Source organism: Coregonus lavaretus (assembly GCF_964263955.1).
Source record: "Coregonus lavaretus genome assembly, chromosome: 39".
Taxonomy (NCBI): domain Eukaryota; kingdom Metazoa; phylum Chordata; class Actinopteri; order Salmoniformes; family Salmonidae; genus Coregonus; species Coregonus lavaretus.
Window position 1 is genome coordinate 28,730,911 of NC_140026.1, and position 18,526 is coordinate 28,749,436.

At 41.9% G+C, this 18,526-nt stretch overlaps 1 protein-coding gene across 1 annotated transcript in view; it reads right to left on the reverse strand.

Moving 5' to 3' along the window:
* The window catches only part of LOC311113134 (disintegrin and metalloproteinase domain-containing protein 33-like), a gene marked incomplete at its 5' end in the record, with an annotated part of 235,199 nt that overhangs the window by 77,378 nt on the left and 139,295 nt on the right, over positions 1 to 18,526 (reverse strand). Inside the window, one exon of the mRNA XM_084156291.1 lies at positions 11,387 to 11,463. Within this exon, the coding sequence (XP_084012417.1) occupies positions 11,387 to 11,463 (77 nt within the window). The remainder of the gene's footprint in view (positions 1 to 11,386; positions 11,464 to 18,526) is intronic.

Below are 18,526 nucleotides of genomic sequence, written 5' to 3' on the forward strand. Positions count from 1 at the left end.
GAGCTGCATCCCTCTTCGTTTCCCTTGGATCGCTCGAGGAAAGCGTATTTGAATACGCTGATGTCTGGGAGGGCTCTCACCCGGGCTACGGCGGTGTGGGAGCAACAATCCACTGTTTGCCTCAGTCTGGAGGAGTTTGTGGCGGAGATGAGAAAGGTGTTCGATTCTCCATTGTCCGGGAGAGAGGCTGCTCATAAGCTACTGCGTCAAGACTCCCGTAGTGTGGCAGACTACACAGTAGATTTTTGCACTTTGGCCGCCGAGAGTGCCTGGAACCTGGAAACTCTGTTCGACACTTTCCTGCATGGATTATCGGAGGTGGACAAAGACGAGCTCGCAGCCCTGGAGTTTTCCATGGATCTCAACTCTCTCATAGCCTTGACCATACGGATCGATGGGCGGCTACGGGAACGTAGGAAGGAGAGGAGATCTGCTCCCGGTCACACTCGCTCGTTCACGGCACCCACCTCGCCTCCGAGGAATCCCAGAAGTCCCCGGGAGAATCCGATCACCTGAGTTCCCTTGGGAATCACGAGGGCTGTCGACTTGCTTCCTCCCGGAGCCCATGCAACTGGGCAGAGCCAGATTGTCTCCTGCTGAACGCTTATGCAGACTGAGCACCAAGAACTGTCTGCATTGTGGATCAACAGGACATTATATATCTACCTGTCCATTAAAAGACCAGGCTCATCAAGTAGGTACAAGTACGCTGGTGAGCCGTATGGGGAGTTTCCCATCTTCCATTACTCGTACCCCTCTCCATGCTATCCTGTTGTGGGGTGACCAGTCCAAATCTCTATGGGTGCTCATTGACTCTGGGTCTGATGAGAGCTTTATGGACGCTTCCCTGGTGTCAGAGCTGGGAATCTCCACACAACCTCTCACCATTCCCATGGCGTCAGAGCACTGGATGGGCGCAATACGTTTCCCATTAACCTGAAAGTGTCAGGTAATTGCAGTGAGTCTATGCAGTTCCTTCTCATTAAATCCCCTCATGCACCCTTGGTTTTGGGGTTTTCTTGGCCCCAGAGGCTCTTCTGATAGACTGGGCTACTGGTTCTATCATGGGTTGGAGCCCATTCTGCCACGCGCATTGTCTGAAGTCGGCGCAGCCTGCCCCGGGACGTCTTCCTTTGGGCTTGGGAGAAGCCTCGGATCTCTCCGCCATTCCTGCAGAGTACCAGGACCTCCGGGAGGTTTTCAATAAGGCCCACGCAACATCTCTCCCTCCGCATCGACCCTACGACTGCGCTATCGACCTTCTCCCAGGAACTACACCGCCTCGGGGGCGGCTTTATTCCCTGTCGGGTCCGGAGACCAAGACCATGGAGAGGTACATTGAGGACTCTTTGTGGAGAAGAAGGACAAAACCCTGCACCCGTGTATCGACTACCGGGGCTTTAATGACATCACGGTTAAAAACCTTTGCCCTCTAACACTCATCTCCTCAGCTTTCGAGCCTCTCCAGGGAGCAACGATCTTCTCAAAGTTGGACCTTCGGAACGCCTACCATCTGGTTCGGATATGGGGAGGAGACGAATGGAAGACAGCTTTTAACATGGCTAGCGGGCGCTATGAGTACGTTGTTATGCCATTCGGACTGACCAATGCTCCCGCACTGTTCCAGGCCCTGGTCAACGATGTGCTCCATGATATGTTGAACCAGTTCGTGTTTGTCTACCTTGATGACATCCTTGTTTTTTCCTGGTCAGCTCAAGAACACGTCCTCCACGTCCGACAGGTCCTTCAGTGGATGTTTGTCCCGGACTCTGCCTGTTCCCCGTTCCTGGAATGGGCTCATTCCTCCAGACTTGCATGCCATCCTGGCTCCCGTCGGACCCTGCCTTTTTTACGACAAAGTTTTTGGTGGCCCACCATGGTTCCTGACGTCTCCGCGTTCGTCGCCATCTGCACTGTGTGTGCTCAGAATATGACTCTGCGACAAGCTCCGGCTGGCCTCCTTCAACTACTCACTGTTCCTCACCACCCCTGCTCTCATATATCCAGGAACTTTGTCACTGGTCTCTCTCCATCAGCAACACCACTATCCTTATGGTGGTGGATAGCTTTTCCAAAGCCGTCCATTACATTTCCCTTCCCAAGTTACCCTCAGCCAAGGAGACGGCCCAGCTCATGGTGCAGCACGTCTTCCGGATCCATGGACTGCCGGTGGACATGGTCTCCGATCGCAATCCTCAGTTCTCGTCCTGGTTCTGGAAGGTGTTCTGCACCCTCATTGGGTCATCGGTCACCCTGTCCTCCGGTTTTCACCCCCAGTCTAACGGCCAGTTGGAGCGAGCCAATCAGGACCTGGAGATGGCTCTTCGTTGCCTCATCTCCGCCAACACCACCACCTGGAGCCAGCAACTCGTGTGGGTGGAATAAGCCTGCAAAAACCTTCCCTGCTCGGCCACTGTGGATATAGATACGTTTGTACCTGTTTCCTACAGCATCTTCACATGGTCCTTTGCTGTTGTTCTGGGATTGATTTGCACTTTTCGCACCAAAGGACATTAATCTCTAGGAGACAGAAAGCGTCTCCTTCCTGAGCGGTATGATGGCTGTGTGGTCCCATGGTGTTTATACTTGCATACTATTGTTTGTACAGATGAACGTGGTACCTTCAGGCGTTTGAAAATTGCTCCCAAGGATGAACCAGACTTGTGGAGGTCTACATTTTTTTTCTGAGGTCTTGGCTGATTTCTTTTGATTCTCCCATGATGTCAAGCAAAGAGGCACTGAGTTTGAAGGTAGGCCTTGAAATACATCCACAGGTACACCTCCAATTGACTCAAATTATGTCAATTAGCCTATCAGAAGCTTCTAAAGCCATGACCTCATTTTCTGGAATTTTCCAAGCTGTTTAAAGGCACAGTCAACTTAGTGTATGTCAACTTCTGACCCACTGGAATTGTGATACAGTGAATTATAAGTGAAATAATCTGTGTGTAAACAATTGTTGGAAAAATGACTTGTGTCATGCACAAAGTAGATGTCCTAACCGACTTGCCAAATCTATAGTTTGTTAACAAGAAATTTGTGGAGTGGTTGAAAAACGAGTTTTAATGACTCCAACCTAAGTGTATGTAAACTTCCGACTTCAACTGTATGTGGGTATAACTGACGGTGGCTACCGATAGTGGCTCATATTTAGCATGATACAAATTGTAAAAAATACAGTGAAAAGTCTGGGCATATATTTACATTCTAGAAATCATAAATCAACTCGGGTAGGTTTGGCGCTATACTGTCATTTGTGCATGGCTACAGAAGGCTATAGCAAGGGTCTCCAAATCCTTGCAAGTTATAAGGCCAGAATTTCATAAACTTCACTGTGGAAATGGTGATATGTTGATATTCTTCAGTTTGCTGCCATATGACTGGTTACACAATTGTCATTTATATTTACAATCCCCTTATCCAAAAGGCTTACTCATTTACCTAGCTCTTATAAATAGCTCTTATCAATTTGTAAATTACAGTGCAGGGAGAATGGTGTTATTTCAATATGAAAAAATAAAGTAGATGTTGTTCCACTTGAAACTGACAGGTTGCTCAACTTTATTCATTGCACGTGAAGTTTGTGGAATTATGAGGGAATTAAGTCAAGGTCAGAATACGGCTGTAGACATACATCTGCCACGCCTTTATTTATTTGATCTCCAACCCAAACGAATAGTGGGTGAATAGCATGCTATTCTCAAGCTTAAATTCAAGGTCAGAATATGCGTAGAGAAAAAGTTCATAAAAAGGGAATAACGTTCCATTTACGCACGCTTAACTCGGGTCGGAAATTCCACTCTAATGCGTAAACAGTAACTAAAGCCTATGCTATCACTTGCTGTCTCACTCAATCTTTTCTATGTCTACAAAGCCATAGCTCCCTGAACATCTCATCCTCCTCTCCCTGGGAGAGCTTGCGAGCATTACAAGTGATTCTTCATCTTATGAGTCATGGCCCGTTTCCAACTAATGCGGCAGTGAGACAGAGCTGAACCAGCCTTGATGTTATCATGGTAGCGTAACCCCTATGGTCTCCAAAGACCCCTATAGCGCTGGATTCTAATTAGCCTGGGTCTCTTTTTTTACATAGGTTTTATTTAATTTCATCATTCGTTCTAGTGGTTCAGAGGGAGAAACAGTGGTCCACTTCCAGGTATTTTACAACTCGTGTTTTGAGATGTAAATTGGTTGGCACATGAGTAAAATCCTTGTAAATATGGTACTCCAATCCCAGAACCGTCCCACACAAAAATTCTAACCATGAAATTGGACATGTTGGGTGAAATTGTTTTTTATAATCCCTTAAATTCATGTACGCTGATGATTTTTTGCAAATGCAATCAGTTTCCCACGTTGATTTAACGTCATCAGATTAAATATTTTTGTTGAAATGACATTGAAACAATGTTGATTCAACCAGTTTGTGCCCAGTCGGATAGATCACTCATTTCATGCAGTGAGTGAACAATAACTGTATAGGGCTCAGACACAAATGAAAGTACAAAATGAAAACAACCTGAGTAAGACTTTAATATTGCTTTGCTTATCCATCAGCCAAAAAAGTACCTTGCTCACTGTTCAAGCACACGACAAAGGGTGTCCGGCCCAGAATAACTATAGAGCATTCGGAAAGTATTCAGACCCCTTGACTTTTTCCATATTTTATTATGTTTCAGCCTTATTCTAAAATTGATTAAATGAAAAATTGTCCTCATCAATCTACACACAATACCACATAATGACAAATCGAAAACAGGTATTTAGAAATTTTAGCAAATGTATAAAAAATAATAAACAGAAATACCTTATTTACATAAGTATTCAGACCCTTTGCGATCCTGTTTCCATTGATCATCCTTGAGATGTGTCTACAACTTGATTGGAGCCCACCTGTGGTAAATTCAATTGGATTGGACATGATTTGGAACGGCACACAACTGTCTATATAAGGTCCCACAGTTGACAGTGCATGTCAGAGCAAAAACCAAGCCATGAGGTCGAAAATATTATACGTAGAGCTCCGAGACAGGATTGTGTCGAGGCACAGATCTGGGAAAGGGTACCAAAACATTTCTGCAGCATTGAAGGTCCCCAAGAACATAGTGGCCTCCATCATTCTTAAATTGAAGAAGTTTGGAACCACCAAGACTCTTCCTAGAGCTGGCCGCCCGATCAAACTGAGCAATCGGGGGAGAAGGGCCTTGGTCAGGAAGGTGGCCAAGAACCCGATGGTAACTCTGATAGAGCCTCAGAGTTCCTCTGTGGAGATGGGAGAACCTTCCAGAAGGACAACCATCTCTGCAGCACTCCAACAATCAGGTCTTTATGGTAGAGTGGCCAGATTGAAGCCACTCCTCAGTAAAAGGATGACACAACTTGGCCCCACATTACCCTCTGTAGCGCCTTACGGTCGGATGCAGGCGGTGATGCAACCAGTCAGGATGCTCTCAAAGGTGCAGCTGTATAACTTTTTGAGGATCTGGAGACCCATGCCAAATCTTTTCAGTCTCCTGAGGGAGAAAAGGTGTTGTCGTGCCCTCTTCATGACTGTCTTGGTGTGTTTGGACCATTATAGATTGTTGGTGATGTGGACACCAAGGAACTTGAAACTCTCGACCCGCTCCACTACAGCCCCGTCGATGTTAATGGGGGCCTGTTCGGCCCGCCTTTTCCTGTAGTCCACAATCAGGTCCTTTGTCTTACTCACATTGAGGGAGAAGTTGTTGTCCTGGCACCATATTGCCAGGTCTCTGACCTCCTCCCAAAAGGCTGTCTCATCGTTGTCGGTGATCAGGCCAACCACTGTTGTGTCATCAGCAAACGTAATAATGGTGTTGGAGTCGTGTTTGGCAACGTAGTCATGGGTGAACAGGGAGTACAGGAGGGGACTAAGCACGCACCCCTGAGGGGCACAGTGTTGAGGATCAGTGTGGCTAATGTGTTGTTACCTACCCTTACCATCTGGGGGCAGCCTGTCAGGAAGTCCAGGATCCAGTTGTAGAGAGAGGTGTTTAGTCCCAGGGCCCATAGCTTAGTGATGAGCTTTGTGGGCACTATGGTGTTGAACGCTGCGCTGTAGTCAATGAACAGCATTCTCACATAGGTGTTCCTTTTGTCCAGGTGGGAAAGGGCAGTGTGCAGTGCGATTGAGGTGTGCCAAGCTTGTAGTGTCATACCCAAGAAGACTCGAGGCTGTAATCACTGCCAAAGGTGCTTCAACAAGGTCTAAATACTTATGTAAATGTAATATTTAATTTTTTTATTGTTAATACATTTGCAAACATTTCTAAAAAACATTTTTTGCTTTGTTATTATGGGGTATTGTGTGTAGATTGATGAGGGGGAAAAAAAAAACAATTTAATCAATTTTTTGAATAAGGCTGTAACATAACAAAATGTGGAAAAAGTCAAGGGGTCTGAATACTTTCCGAATGCACTGTATATCCAATATCAAAACCTTCCCCTGAAAATCACTTAGGGTACATAACCATCAGAAGTGTTTTGACTTTCTCATAAAATATTGGATGTCTTTCATAATATCCCAGGGCTATCCCTTTAATCTTTAATAACCTATTTTAAGAGGAGGTTGTGAAGGCACACACCCACAGACAAACTGCAGCGAGAGCGTGAGGAGGAAAAGAAAGACACTATCTGAATGAAAGGAGGTCCGGTTGAAACAGTGGAGGCCAGTAAAAAGAGATCGAGAGACAGAGAGAAAGTTACAGTGTTTGGCTTGAGAGGAAGGTAATGCCAAATACTTGTATGACTGTGGACTACCTCTCTCTCTCTCTCTCTCTCTCTCTCTCTCTCTCTATATATATATATATATATATATATATATATATATATATATATATATATATATATATATACAGCTGAAGTTTACATACACCTTAGCCAAATACATTTAAACTCTGTTTTTCACAATTCCTGACATTTAATCCTAGTAAAACATCCCTGTCTTAGGTCAGTTAGGATCACCACTTTATTTTAAGATTGTGAAATGTCAGAATAATAGTAGAGAGAATTATTTATTTCAGCTTTTACTTCTTTCATCACATTCCCAGTGGGTCAAAAGTTTACATACACTCAATTAGTATTTGGTAGCTTTAAATTGTGTAACTTGGGTCAAACGTTTCGGGAAGTCTACCTCAAGCTTCTCACAATAAGTTTGATAATTTTGGCCCATTCCTCCTGACAGAGCTGGTGTAACTGAGTCAGGTTTGTACACCCCGTACCTGCCAGTGGTGCGTGTCCCCAGTCCGGCCCGGCCCGTTCCTGCTCCTCGCACCAGACCTGTGGTGCGTGTCTCCAGTCCGGCCCGGCCCGTTCCTGCTCCTCGCACCAGACCAGGGGTGTGTGTTCCCAGTCCGGCCCGGCCCGTTCCTGCTCCTCGCGCCAGACCAGTGGTGCGTGTTCCCATTCCGGTCCGGCCCGTGCCTGCTCCTCGCGCCAGACCAGTGGTGCGTGTTTCCAGTCCGGTACGGCCCGTGCCCGTTCCACCGGTGCCTGGTCCAGCACCGGTCAGCTGCTCCACTCCGGAGCTAGAGCAGTCCGCTCCACCGGTGCCCAGTCCAACTCCGGTCAAAGGAGTCCTGCCTGGGTTGTGGGATCTTGTTTGTGTTCGGTGAGTTTGGCTTGTTAGTGTATAGCCTTCCGATGTTACGTTTCGTTGCCTTTTGTTGTTTTTGTATGTTTATTCAGTTTAATAAACATGTATGCATTTCACGCTGCGCCTTGGTCTGACCAGTCTCTCAACGACCGTGACACAGGCCTGGTTTCCCATAGTGTTCTATTGTTTCCAGTACTTGTCTTATATTATCTCCAATGTGTCGTCTATGTAAAAAACCTGTCTGATTAGGATGAATAATATCCGACAATACCTTTTTATATCTATGCGCTATGCATTTTGCTAGAATTTTTGCATCACCACACTGAAGTGTAAGGGGCCTCCAATTTTTTTAATGGACCGGATCTTTATATTTACCCTTGGATCCTGTTTCAGAAATAATGAAATCAGACTTCTTCTTGTTGAGTATCTGATAATCTACCATTTTTGTAGGACTAGTTAAAACATGCTAATAACGGTCCTCTGAGTATTTAAAAAAATGTTTGGTATATCTCCACTGGTATGCCATCCAACCCTGGATGCTGGTCCATGTTGATTCCAAAGTTAGCTGGATCTCCTTTAGGTGGTGGACCATTCTTGATATACACACAGGAAACTGTTGAGCATGAAAAACCCAGCAGCATTGACGTTCTTGACACAAACCGGTGCGCCTGGCACCTACTACCTGTTCAAAGGAACTTCATTATTTTGTCTTCATCCTCTGAATGGCACAATCCATGTCTCAATTGTCTCAAGGCTTAAAAATCATTCTTTAACCTGTCTCCTCCCCATCATCTACACTGATTGAAGTGGATTTAACAAACTACATCAATAAGGGATCATAGCTTTCACCTGGTCAGTCTATGTCACAGAAAGAACAGGTGTTTTGTACACTCACATTATGATACTACTGTTCTTTCCAAATCCCTTACATTCACTCAAATATGTATTTCCTCTCTGCTGGGGGAGGGTAAGGTGGTGTTGGATCTCTGATCTGGTTGTCAGATAAGGGCAATTCTAAGGTAACAGAATGACGCTGAGACTTTGATTTCTTAGTTTAAAAGTATGCTAAACAAAAACCAATTATTCTAATCACTGGCTATTATTCTAATGACTCTGCCCCCAAACAAGACCAAATGTGGTTGGTCCAGACCGCACCAAATCTGTACCAATCATAGATGTCTATGTTTTACAAGTCTAGACATCACAGTAGATTATGGCAGAGTACAGCACAGCAGAGTTCAGTACAGTACAGTACAATATAGTAAATTATAAATCTAGTGTGCTGTACTAAACTGTACTCTACTGTACAGTACTGTACTGTATAATACTGACCGATACTCTACTTTTCTGTACTGTAGTGTAGTGTGCTCTAATGTACTGTACTGTACTGTACTGTGCAAACTTGTGAAATGGACGTCTATGATTGGTTCAGATTTGGATTGACCAAATATCAACTACTTTTCAACATCCATGGACCTCCGGTGTCAGCCAGTGCTCAATGGGTGAGAGGGCTGGTTATAGTACATTTAAAAAGAGGGGGCTCATGGGTAGGTGTCAGTAAGAGCTGGGAGAGGTGAAATTAACTGGAAAGTGACAAGAGAGACAGGTAGAGAGAGAGGGAGGGGTTGTTCAGACTATTTTCACACTATTGCTGTGACCACCACGTGACAGAAAGAGAAAGAAAACAGTTATGAGCTGAACATAAGAGTATGCCAGTGGACGGGAGGACAGTAGCAGGTGACCCAACTGTGGTTTGTGACTACTATGAATTCCCATTGTAGCCAATTCAGTTGCAGTCATTCTGTTGCAGAGTTTTTGGTCATTCTGTTTTGGTATTTTATTAGGATCCCCATTAGCTGTTGCAAAAGCAGCAGCTACTCTTCCTGGGGTCCACACAAAACATGAACCATGACATTACATTTACATCTTATCCAGAGCGACTTACAGTTAATGCATACCAATTTATTATTATTATTATTATTTATTTTTTTCATACCCCCTGTGGGAATCAAACCCACAACCCTGGCGTTGCAAACGCCATGCTCTATCAACTGAGCTACATCCCTGCCGGCCATTCCCTCCCCTACCCTGGACGACACTGGGCCAATTGCGCGCCGCCCCATTGGTCTCCCGGTCGTGGCCGGCTATGACAGAGCCTGGATTCGAACCAGGATCTCTAGTGGCACAGCTAGCACTGCGATGACATAATATAGAACATTAATAGACAAGAACAGCTCAAGGATAGAACAACATACAGTAAATGTAAACACAGAACACATAGCCTACATATCAATAGATACACACAACATATCTAGGTCAAATAGGGGAGTGGCGTTGTGCCGTTATGTGTTGCTTTATCTGTTGTTTTTTTTACCAGGTTTGCTGTTCATTTGACCAATATGGGATGGAAGGAAGTTCCATGCAATAATGGCTCTATATAATACTGTATGCCTTCTTGAATATGTTCTAGATTTTGGGAATGTGAAAAGACCCCTGGTGGCAAGTCTGGTGGGGTAAGTGTGTGTGTCAGAGCTGTGTGTAAGTTGACTATGCAAACAATTTGGAATTTTCAAAACAGTAATTTTTCTTCAAAAAACAAGGAGTGATGCAGTCAGTTTGTCCTCAACTCTTAGCCAAGAGAGACTGGCATGCATAGTATTTATATTAGCCCTCTGATTACAATGAAGAGCAAGACGTGCCGCTCTGTTCTGGGAAAGCTGCAGTTTAACTATATCTTTCTTTGCAGCACTTGACCACATGACTGGACAATAATCAATATATTCTGTTACTGATTTGGTAAGAGAATGACATGTTTTGAATCACTTAATAAATCATAAACCAAATTGTTATAAGAAAAAACACTATAACTAATTGGTTGGTCTGCCTTTACGTGTGTCACGCCCTGGCTCTGGGGACTATTTAATGTTGAGCCAGGGTGTGTAGTGTCTATGTTGTATTTTCTATGTTTCGTTCTAGTTCGTGTTTTCTATGTTGGCCAGGGTGGTTCCCAATCAGAGGCAGCTGATTCTCGTTGTCTCTGATTGGGAACCATACTTAGGCAGCCGGTTGGCACTAGTTTATTGTGGGATCTTGTTTCCGTAAGGTTTGTTTTGGTGTATTAACCTAGGACTTCACGTATCGTTTGGTTTGTTGTTTTGTTCGTGTGTGTACTTAATAAAAGATGTACGCATATCACGCTGCGCCTTGGTCCGCTGTTTATAACGATCGTGACAACGTGTTACTTCTGTGAACTTTCATTATCCTCTCTCCTCATGTTTTTGGTAACAGAATGACAAGACACTAGGTCATAATTCTTACATTTACAGAAGGTAAATCATTTCTGCAAAGCTAAATATAAATGTTGATATTAGTTGGCAGGGATCTTTACTTCAATATTACTGTGTATTTCTAATATCTTTTAAGACTCTTTCTACAATATGTTTTCCAAGACCACTTTTGCCATCTGTTTGACCAGAAATCAAAGCCTTATTCCTATTTTTAAGGATGAAAAATTGTTGAAAAATGTATACTGTATATTCCTTAATAAAAAAATAGATATATAGACTCTTGGCTTTCATTTTACACCAAATTTGATGTGCTCCTTTGAACTTCACATTAATGCTCATGGGGCTTTTTACATGGAACTGCCCATAAGGGGAAAAGGTCTGGCCTCTATGACACAGACACACACACACACACACACACACATGCACACACACGTTTATGCACGAGCACAAAGACACACGCACAGACACACACACTCACACTTACTGATTCCGTTCCACATGTAGCACCATTTCAAGGTCGTTGGAGGACAGCACTATTTCCCCATTGTCCGGGTACTGGTCCTGTAAAGGGAAGACAAACCATGATGAGAGGACAGCACTGCCTAATGTTACAATATTCATATTAGTAATTTCCTGCACACAATGCATTATCAGGACATCATTTTGAGGTAATAAAGGTGCATAAAGAGACCATATAGTAATCAATACTGGAAGAAGCTTTATTTCAAAAACCTCTTACTCCTCAATGTCAGTGAATGAAGATGTGGTGATAATATAAACTATATATACAAAAGCGGACCCCCATTCAAATGAGTGGATTCAGCTACTTCAGCCACACCCTTTGCTGACAGGTGTGTAAAATTGAGCACACAGCCATGCAATCTCCATAGACAAACATTGGCAGTAGAATGGCCTTACTGAAGACCTCAGTGACTTTCAACATGGCACCGTCATAGGATGCCACCTTTCCAACAATTCAGTTCATCACATTTCTTCCCTGCTAGAGCTGTCCTGGTCAACTGGAAGTGCTGTTATTGTGAAGTGGAAGCAGTCTAGGAGCAACAACGGCTCAGCCACGAAGTGGGAGCAACAACCAGGAAACACTGTGTGACCCTGATTCAGCCCACTGCAGTAAAAGTATGAAGTATTTAAGAAGGAAGTAGCAGGAATTATTGATAAATATTGGAACCCTGCCTGTATTATGAATACATTTGGAAGTTACTGGGAACTGATGAAAGCTGATAGAAGGATTTTGGCTATTTCAATGGGGAAAGAAATTGCTCGTGCCGAGAGAGAAAGAATATAACATCATAAAGGGAATAATGGATTATACAAAAAAAAAAACGGATTTACCTAATCAGGAATTATTGGACCTATCATCACTGCAAATGCAGTTAGATTGTATCTAGGAGGAAAGGCCTGAGGAAAATGGATGAAAGAGGGAGAGAAAAATACAAAGTATTTATTTAATTTAGAAAAAAGGGCAGGCAAAATTATATCAGTATGTACATTAATGATCAATAAAACTCCCAATGAAAATCCAAAATAAATCTCTCAGCATCAGAATTTGTATACATCAGCCCAGTCAACTTCCTATATGGATTATTTCTTAGACAATGTTGCAAATGCTGCTAAGAAGATAGATAATGATTTCAGGGATCTTTGTGATTATGAGTTATCTGAAATTGAGATAAAAGATTGTATTAAAAGCCTCAAGGACAATAGATCCCCTGGAAATGATGGTTTAACAAGCAAGTTCTACAAAACATTCAAAGATCAGTTGCATCCTTTCATTTTTGCTATGTTCCAAGAATCAATAGAATAAGGGGAGTTACTGGCTTCCTTAAAGCAAGGTGTAATTACATTGATTCTCAAACCTAATTAGGATAGTCTTTATAATGACAACTGGATGCCCATTAGTCTGCTAAATAATGATGGAACGTTATTTGTCCAAGAGGTTGAAACAAGGTTTACATCATATAATTGATGAAGAACAATCTGGTTTTATGCATGGTCGACACATTAGTAGTAACATTACATTTACGTCATTTAGCAGACACTCTTATCCAGAGCGACTTACAGTTAGTAAGTGCATACATTTTCATACTGGCCCCCCGTGGGAATCGAACCCACAACCCTGGCGTTGCAAACGCCATGCTCTACCAACTGAGCTACATGGGACTACATCAGGTTGATCTTATGATTGACTATAATGATCTCTGATTACAAAAATTATACTTTTCTTATGTTTATTGATTTTTATAAAGCTTTTGACACTCTAGAACATGAGTTTATGTTCAAAGAAATATGTTTTTTGGGGGTTTCGTGACAAACCACTTTATACAGTGGTTGTACTAGCTCTGTGAAATTAGCTCATGGGGCATCCCAAAGATTTAATATTGCGCTTGGCATTAGGTAGGGCTGTCCAATTAGTCCATTATTTTCATTGGTTACTCAAATAATGGCTCTTCATACCAAGAAGGGGAATTTCGAAGGTATTTCAGCATTCGGCAAGGAATTTAAACTATATCAACTGGCTGATGATACCACCATATTTTTGTGAGACAGGAATGATGTCTCTAAAGCAGTTATCTGCATTGAAGAGTTTTCCTAGGTATCAGGTTTGAAAATTAATATTAATAAGTCAGTCTTATTTCCACTCAAGGACTGTGTTTTACAGGAGGTATACAGTAAGGTAACTTATCTTGGAATTGTTATATGCAAGGATGAAAATCAAAGTCCAAAGCTGAAGGGTTATCTAGGTTGGTTTATGTCTCATTGTCACTTGACTTACCGCCTAAAATTGTAAAATTCTTTATCATTTTATTTGGAGGAACAAGCCTCACTATCTATGGAAATATATTATCAGTAATAAGAATTAATTAAGAACCAGAAGTGTATTTGGAATGTCTTCCCTAAGTATACAGTATATTTGACTCAGTTGGTGGTTTAGAATTTCTGCTTCAGTGTAATTTTGTTGTTTAGAAAATCCCTGTAAAATGTACCAATTTCCATAGGCAGGCACTTAGCTTGGATGTTAGCATATACAAATACTTCCCACCCCCTACAGATACTTTCTATGGAACAACAAAGATATACGATTTAAAAATAAGTCACATTTTTATTAACTGGTTTGAGAATCCAATTATTTTGGTTGGTCAGTTACTGAATGAGTATGGATATATACTCTCATATGGGGAATTTCTTGATACATTTATAATTCCAATAATCCCTAAAGAATATGCAATTGTTGCTGATGCGATTCCAAGGGGGGCTTTATTATTTTTGAAAATGTCGTCTGTGGTTGATGTAGGTACCATAGATTTACATAGTAATCTATTCATTGGCTATATTAACATCCTCAAAGAAAAATGTAGTAATAAACAGATTAGAAAAATTGTTTTTGATACTACATTTCCCTCAGTAAGATCTTTTGGGTTGAATATCTATAGTGAAATACAATGGTGGAAAGCATGGACAAATCCTAACAGATATTGTATAAATAACAAGGTAAATGAAGTTTCATTTATAATGTTACATACAGTGCCTTGCAAATGTATTCATCCCCCTTGTCGTTTTTCCTATTTTGTTGCATTACAACCTGTAATTTAAATTGATTTTTATTTGGATTTCATGTAATGGACATTCACAAAATAGTCCAAATTGGTGAAGTGAAATGAAAAAAATAACTTGTTTCAAAAAATTATAAAAAATAAATAACGGAAAAGTGGTGCGTGCATATGTATTCACCCCCTTTGCTATGAAGCCCCTAAATAAGATCTGGTGCAACCAAATTACCTTCAGAAGTCACATAATTAGTTAAATAAAGTCCACCTGTGCGCAATCTAAGTGTCACATGATCTCAGTATATATACACCTGTTCTGAAAGGCCCCAGAGTCTGCAACATCACTAAGCAAGGAGCACCACCAAGCAAGCGGCACCATGAAGACCAAGGAGCTCTCCAAATAGGTCAGGGACAAAGTTGTGGAGAAGTACAGAATAAATATCAGAAACTTTGAACATCCCACGGAGCACCATTAAATCCATTATAAAAAAATTGAAAGAATATGGCACCACAACAAACCTGCCAAGAGAGGGCCGCCCACCAAAACTCACGGACAAGGCAAGGAGGGCATTAATCAGAGAGGCAACAAAGAGACCAAAGATAACACTGAAGGAGCTGCAAAGCTCCACAGCAGAGATTGGAGTATCTTTCCATAGGACCACTTTAAGCCGTACACTCCACAGAGCTGGGCTTTACAGAAGAGTGGCCAGAAAAAACCCATTGCTTAGTGAAAAAAATAAGCAAACACGTTTGGTGTTCGCCAAAAGGCATGTGGGAGACTCCCCAAACATATGGAAGAAGGTACTCTGGTATGATTTTTGGCCATCAAGGAAAACGCTATGTCTAAGGAAAACGCAATGTCTGGCGCAAACCCAACACCTCTTATCACCCCGAGAACACCATCCCCACAGTGAAGCATGGTGGTGGCAGCGTCATGCTCTGGGGATGTTTTTCATTAGCAGGGACTGGGAAACTGCTCAGAATTGAAGGAATGATGGATGGCGCTAAATACAGGGAAATTCTTGAGGGAAACCTGTTTCAGTCTTCCAGAGATCTGAGACTGGGACGGAGGTTCACCTTCCAGCAGGACAATGACCCTAAGCATACTGCTAAAGCAACACTTGAGTGGTTTAAGGGGAAACATTTAAATGTCTTGGAATGGCCTATTCAAAGCCCAGACCTCAATCCAAATAAGAATCTGTGGTATGACTTTAAGATTGCTGTACACCAGCGGAACCCATCCAACTTGAAGGAGCTGGAGCAGTTTTGCCTTGAAGAATGGGCAAAAATCCCAGTGGCTAGACGTGCCAAGCTTATAGAGACATACCACAAGAGAATTGCAGCTGTAATTGCTCTACAAAGTATTTTGCATCTTCAAAGTGGTAGGCATGTTGTGTAAATCAAATGATACAAACCCCCAAAAATCAGTTTTAATTCCAGGTGTGAATACTTTCGCAAGCCACTGTAGACTGTATTCTGTGAAACATGTTTTGGAAAGATTCAAGCGGAAAATTGATTATAATTGTGAAGAAGGAGAACATTTTTCATTAGCTTTTACCTGTATTTATAATAGAATTTGTTGGACTCATATACAGAACTTTGTTACAAAGAAAACAGGACATGTTGTACAATTGAATGGTTTTGATATAATTATTTATTTCAGAAATTCTGATCTTGATAAGTATATTTAATTAAATTGCTAATAATTATAGGTACATTTCATTTTCACAAATGCAAATGGTCTGATTCAAAACCAAACTTTGTTCACTGTATAAATTAATTTGTACAATACGGCACTACTTTAACCAAAATGAAAAACAAAAAGGCAATTAAAACATGTAGACCTTCCGTTTATATTCGATTATATTAGACATTGTGGTGAAGAAGGCACAACAGAGCCTCTTCAAACTCAGGAGGCTGAAGAAATTTGGCTTGGCACCTAAAAGCCTCACAAACTTTTACAGATGCACAATTGAGAGCTTCCTGTCGGGCTGTATCACCGCCTGGTACGGCAACTGCACCGCCCGCAACCGCAGGGCTCTCCAGAGGGTGGTGCGGTCTGCCGAACGCCCGCAATAACATCTGCTAAACACGTGTATGTGACAAATAATAATAATAATAATAATATGCCATTTAGCAGACACTTTTATCCAAAGCGACATACAGTCATGTGTGCACACATTTTTACGTATGGGTTGTCCCGGGGATCGAACCCACTACCCTGGCGTTACAAGCGCCATGCTCTACCAATTGAGCTACAGAGGACCAGCTTCATGAGGAATGCTTTTCCAACAGTCTTGAAGGAGTTTGCACATATGCTGAGCACTTGTTGGCTGCTTTTCCTTCAAATAAAATGTGATTTGATTTGATTATATTATATCAAATTTGATATTGGATTATGTCACACAGTTATGCCACATTTATGAACCCTTTATAAAGCATGACATACAGTTATAGATGCTTTGTAACACATTTACCTAGTGCTTATGAAGGCATTATGAAGACTTTATGAAGTCTTTATAAGCTGAACGTCATTTAAAGCCGGACCAAAGATTGTATGTATGCTTTTTTGCATGTGACTATTCCTCTTTTTTTTGTTGATTAACTAAAATATGATAATCATACAAGGTTGTTACATATCTTTGATATTACGGACGGCGGCCGCGATGATGACTCGGCTCTGATTGATTGACTAAAGACCACTGAAAACTGGGTGGTTGGACTGTTGGCATTCTTTTTTTAAAGGTGTTGAAAGGAGGGATGGGGGTAGGGTGTTTTTCTCTCTCTGTAATTATGTTGTTCACCTCTGTGGTTTATTGTGGGTTCGGATGGAAAAGTGAAAGAAAAGGTCATTACTGTATCAAGGCATCTGGGTTTGTTTGTTAACCAGATCTAATAAGGAAGCATGTGGATACATCAAAGGACAACTTACGATACAACAGAGAAATATGTAAGATATGTAAGATCCCTAAAATTCAGTATGGTATCAGAGCTGGGATAAATACAGTACATCTGAATTCCTGCCAGTTGAATTGGACATTGGAATTAACCAAATTCAAATTCCTGAATCTACTGGAAATGTAATTGCCCCTCCCCTTGATATGTATAGCATATTCTCCACACTCTCTGTAACCCTGCATTTCAAAAGTTGTACGTTATTGAATGCTTCCTTTATATGACTAGCTACAGTTTGCCTGACTGATGATATGCATGCACAAAAGTTACTTCTAAGCTCTGAATGATGAGTAGGCCCATAACTTCAGCTGTTCTTATGACTATTTCCTTATCTGTGTGAGGGAGGAAAACTAGGCCAGAAAATAGTTGAGGAGGAGCCGTCTCCAGTGCAATTTCCCCCTATCAGTCAGTCAGGCAGTGGAGAGAGAGAGAGAGAGTGAGAAGAACTGAGTGGATGGGTTTCTGAGCCTGCAATCACTTATGAGCCCTGAGAGGCTGGCGTTGGTTGTTGAGAGGGGTGAGGGGGATTAGAAGAAGGAGGGGGTGAGGAGGGTGTGCGTGCGTGTGTGTGTGTGTGTGGCTAAATGACACGAAGAGACTCTATAATAAATCTACGTCAAGTGTGAGTCAGAGCATCTATAATTAAACAACACTTCTTGGAGAGGCACAGGAAAGGAGGATGGAGAGGTAGGGGGTGAGACTGGGTTAGTTATTACCCCCCACCCCAGTGGTGTAATATACACAGGTATATGCCATATACCCACTTATTTTTCAGTGGGCATTGCGTATACTCACTTCTTAATCCCCAGGATGTGTATCAAAGTAGTGTAGTGGAGGTATACGCTGTATCAATTAACACTTGTGTGGTGTTCATGTTTTTGTTATTCACCCAATGTTTGCGGGTCTGATGGACCATCAACATTATTGGGTTTTTAAAACAATACAGCCAAAACAATTTGCGTATAAATACTTAATACTTAATACTTAGATGTTGACTTATATCAATTACAAGCAATACAAGGTTAATATTTGCCATTTACCTCTGCCAGATCACATTTATCAATAGAAGCGCTATTCGCTCAAAAAAAAACAAAAAATCTATT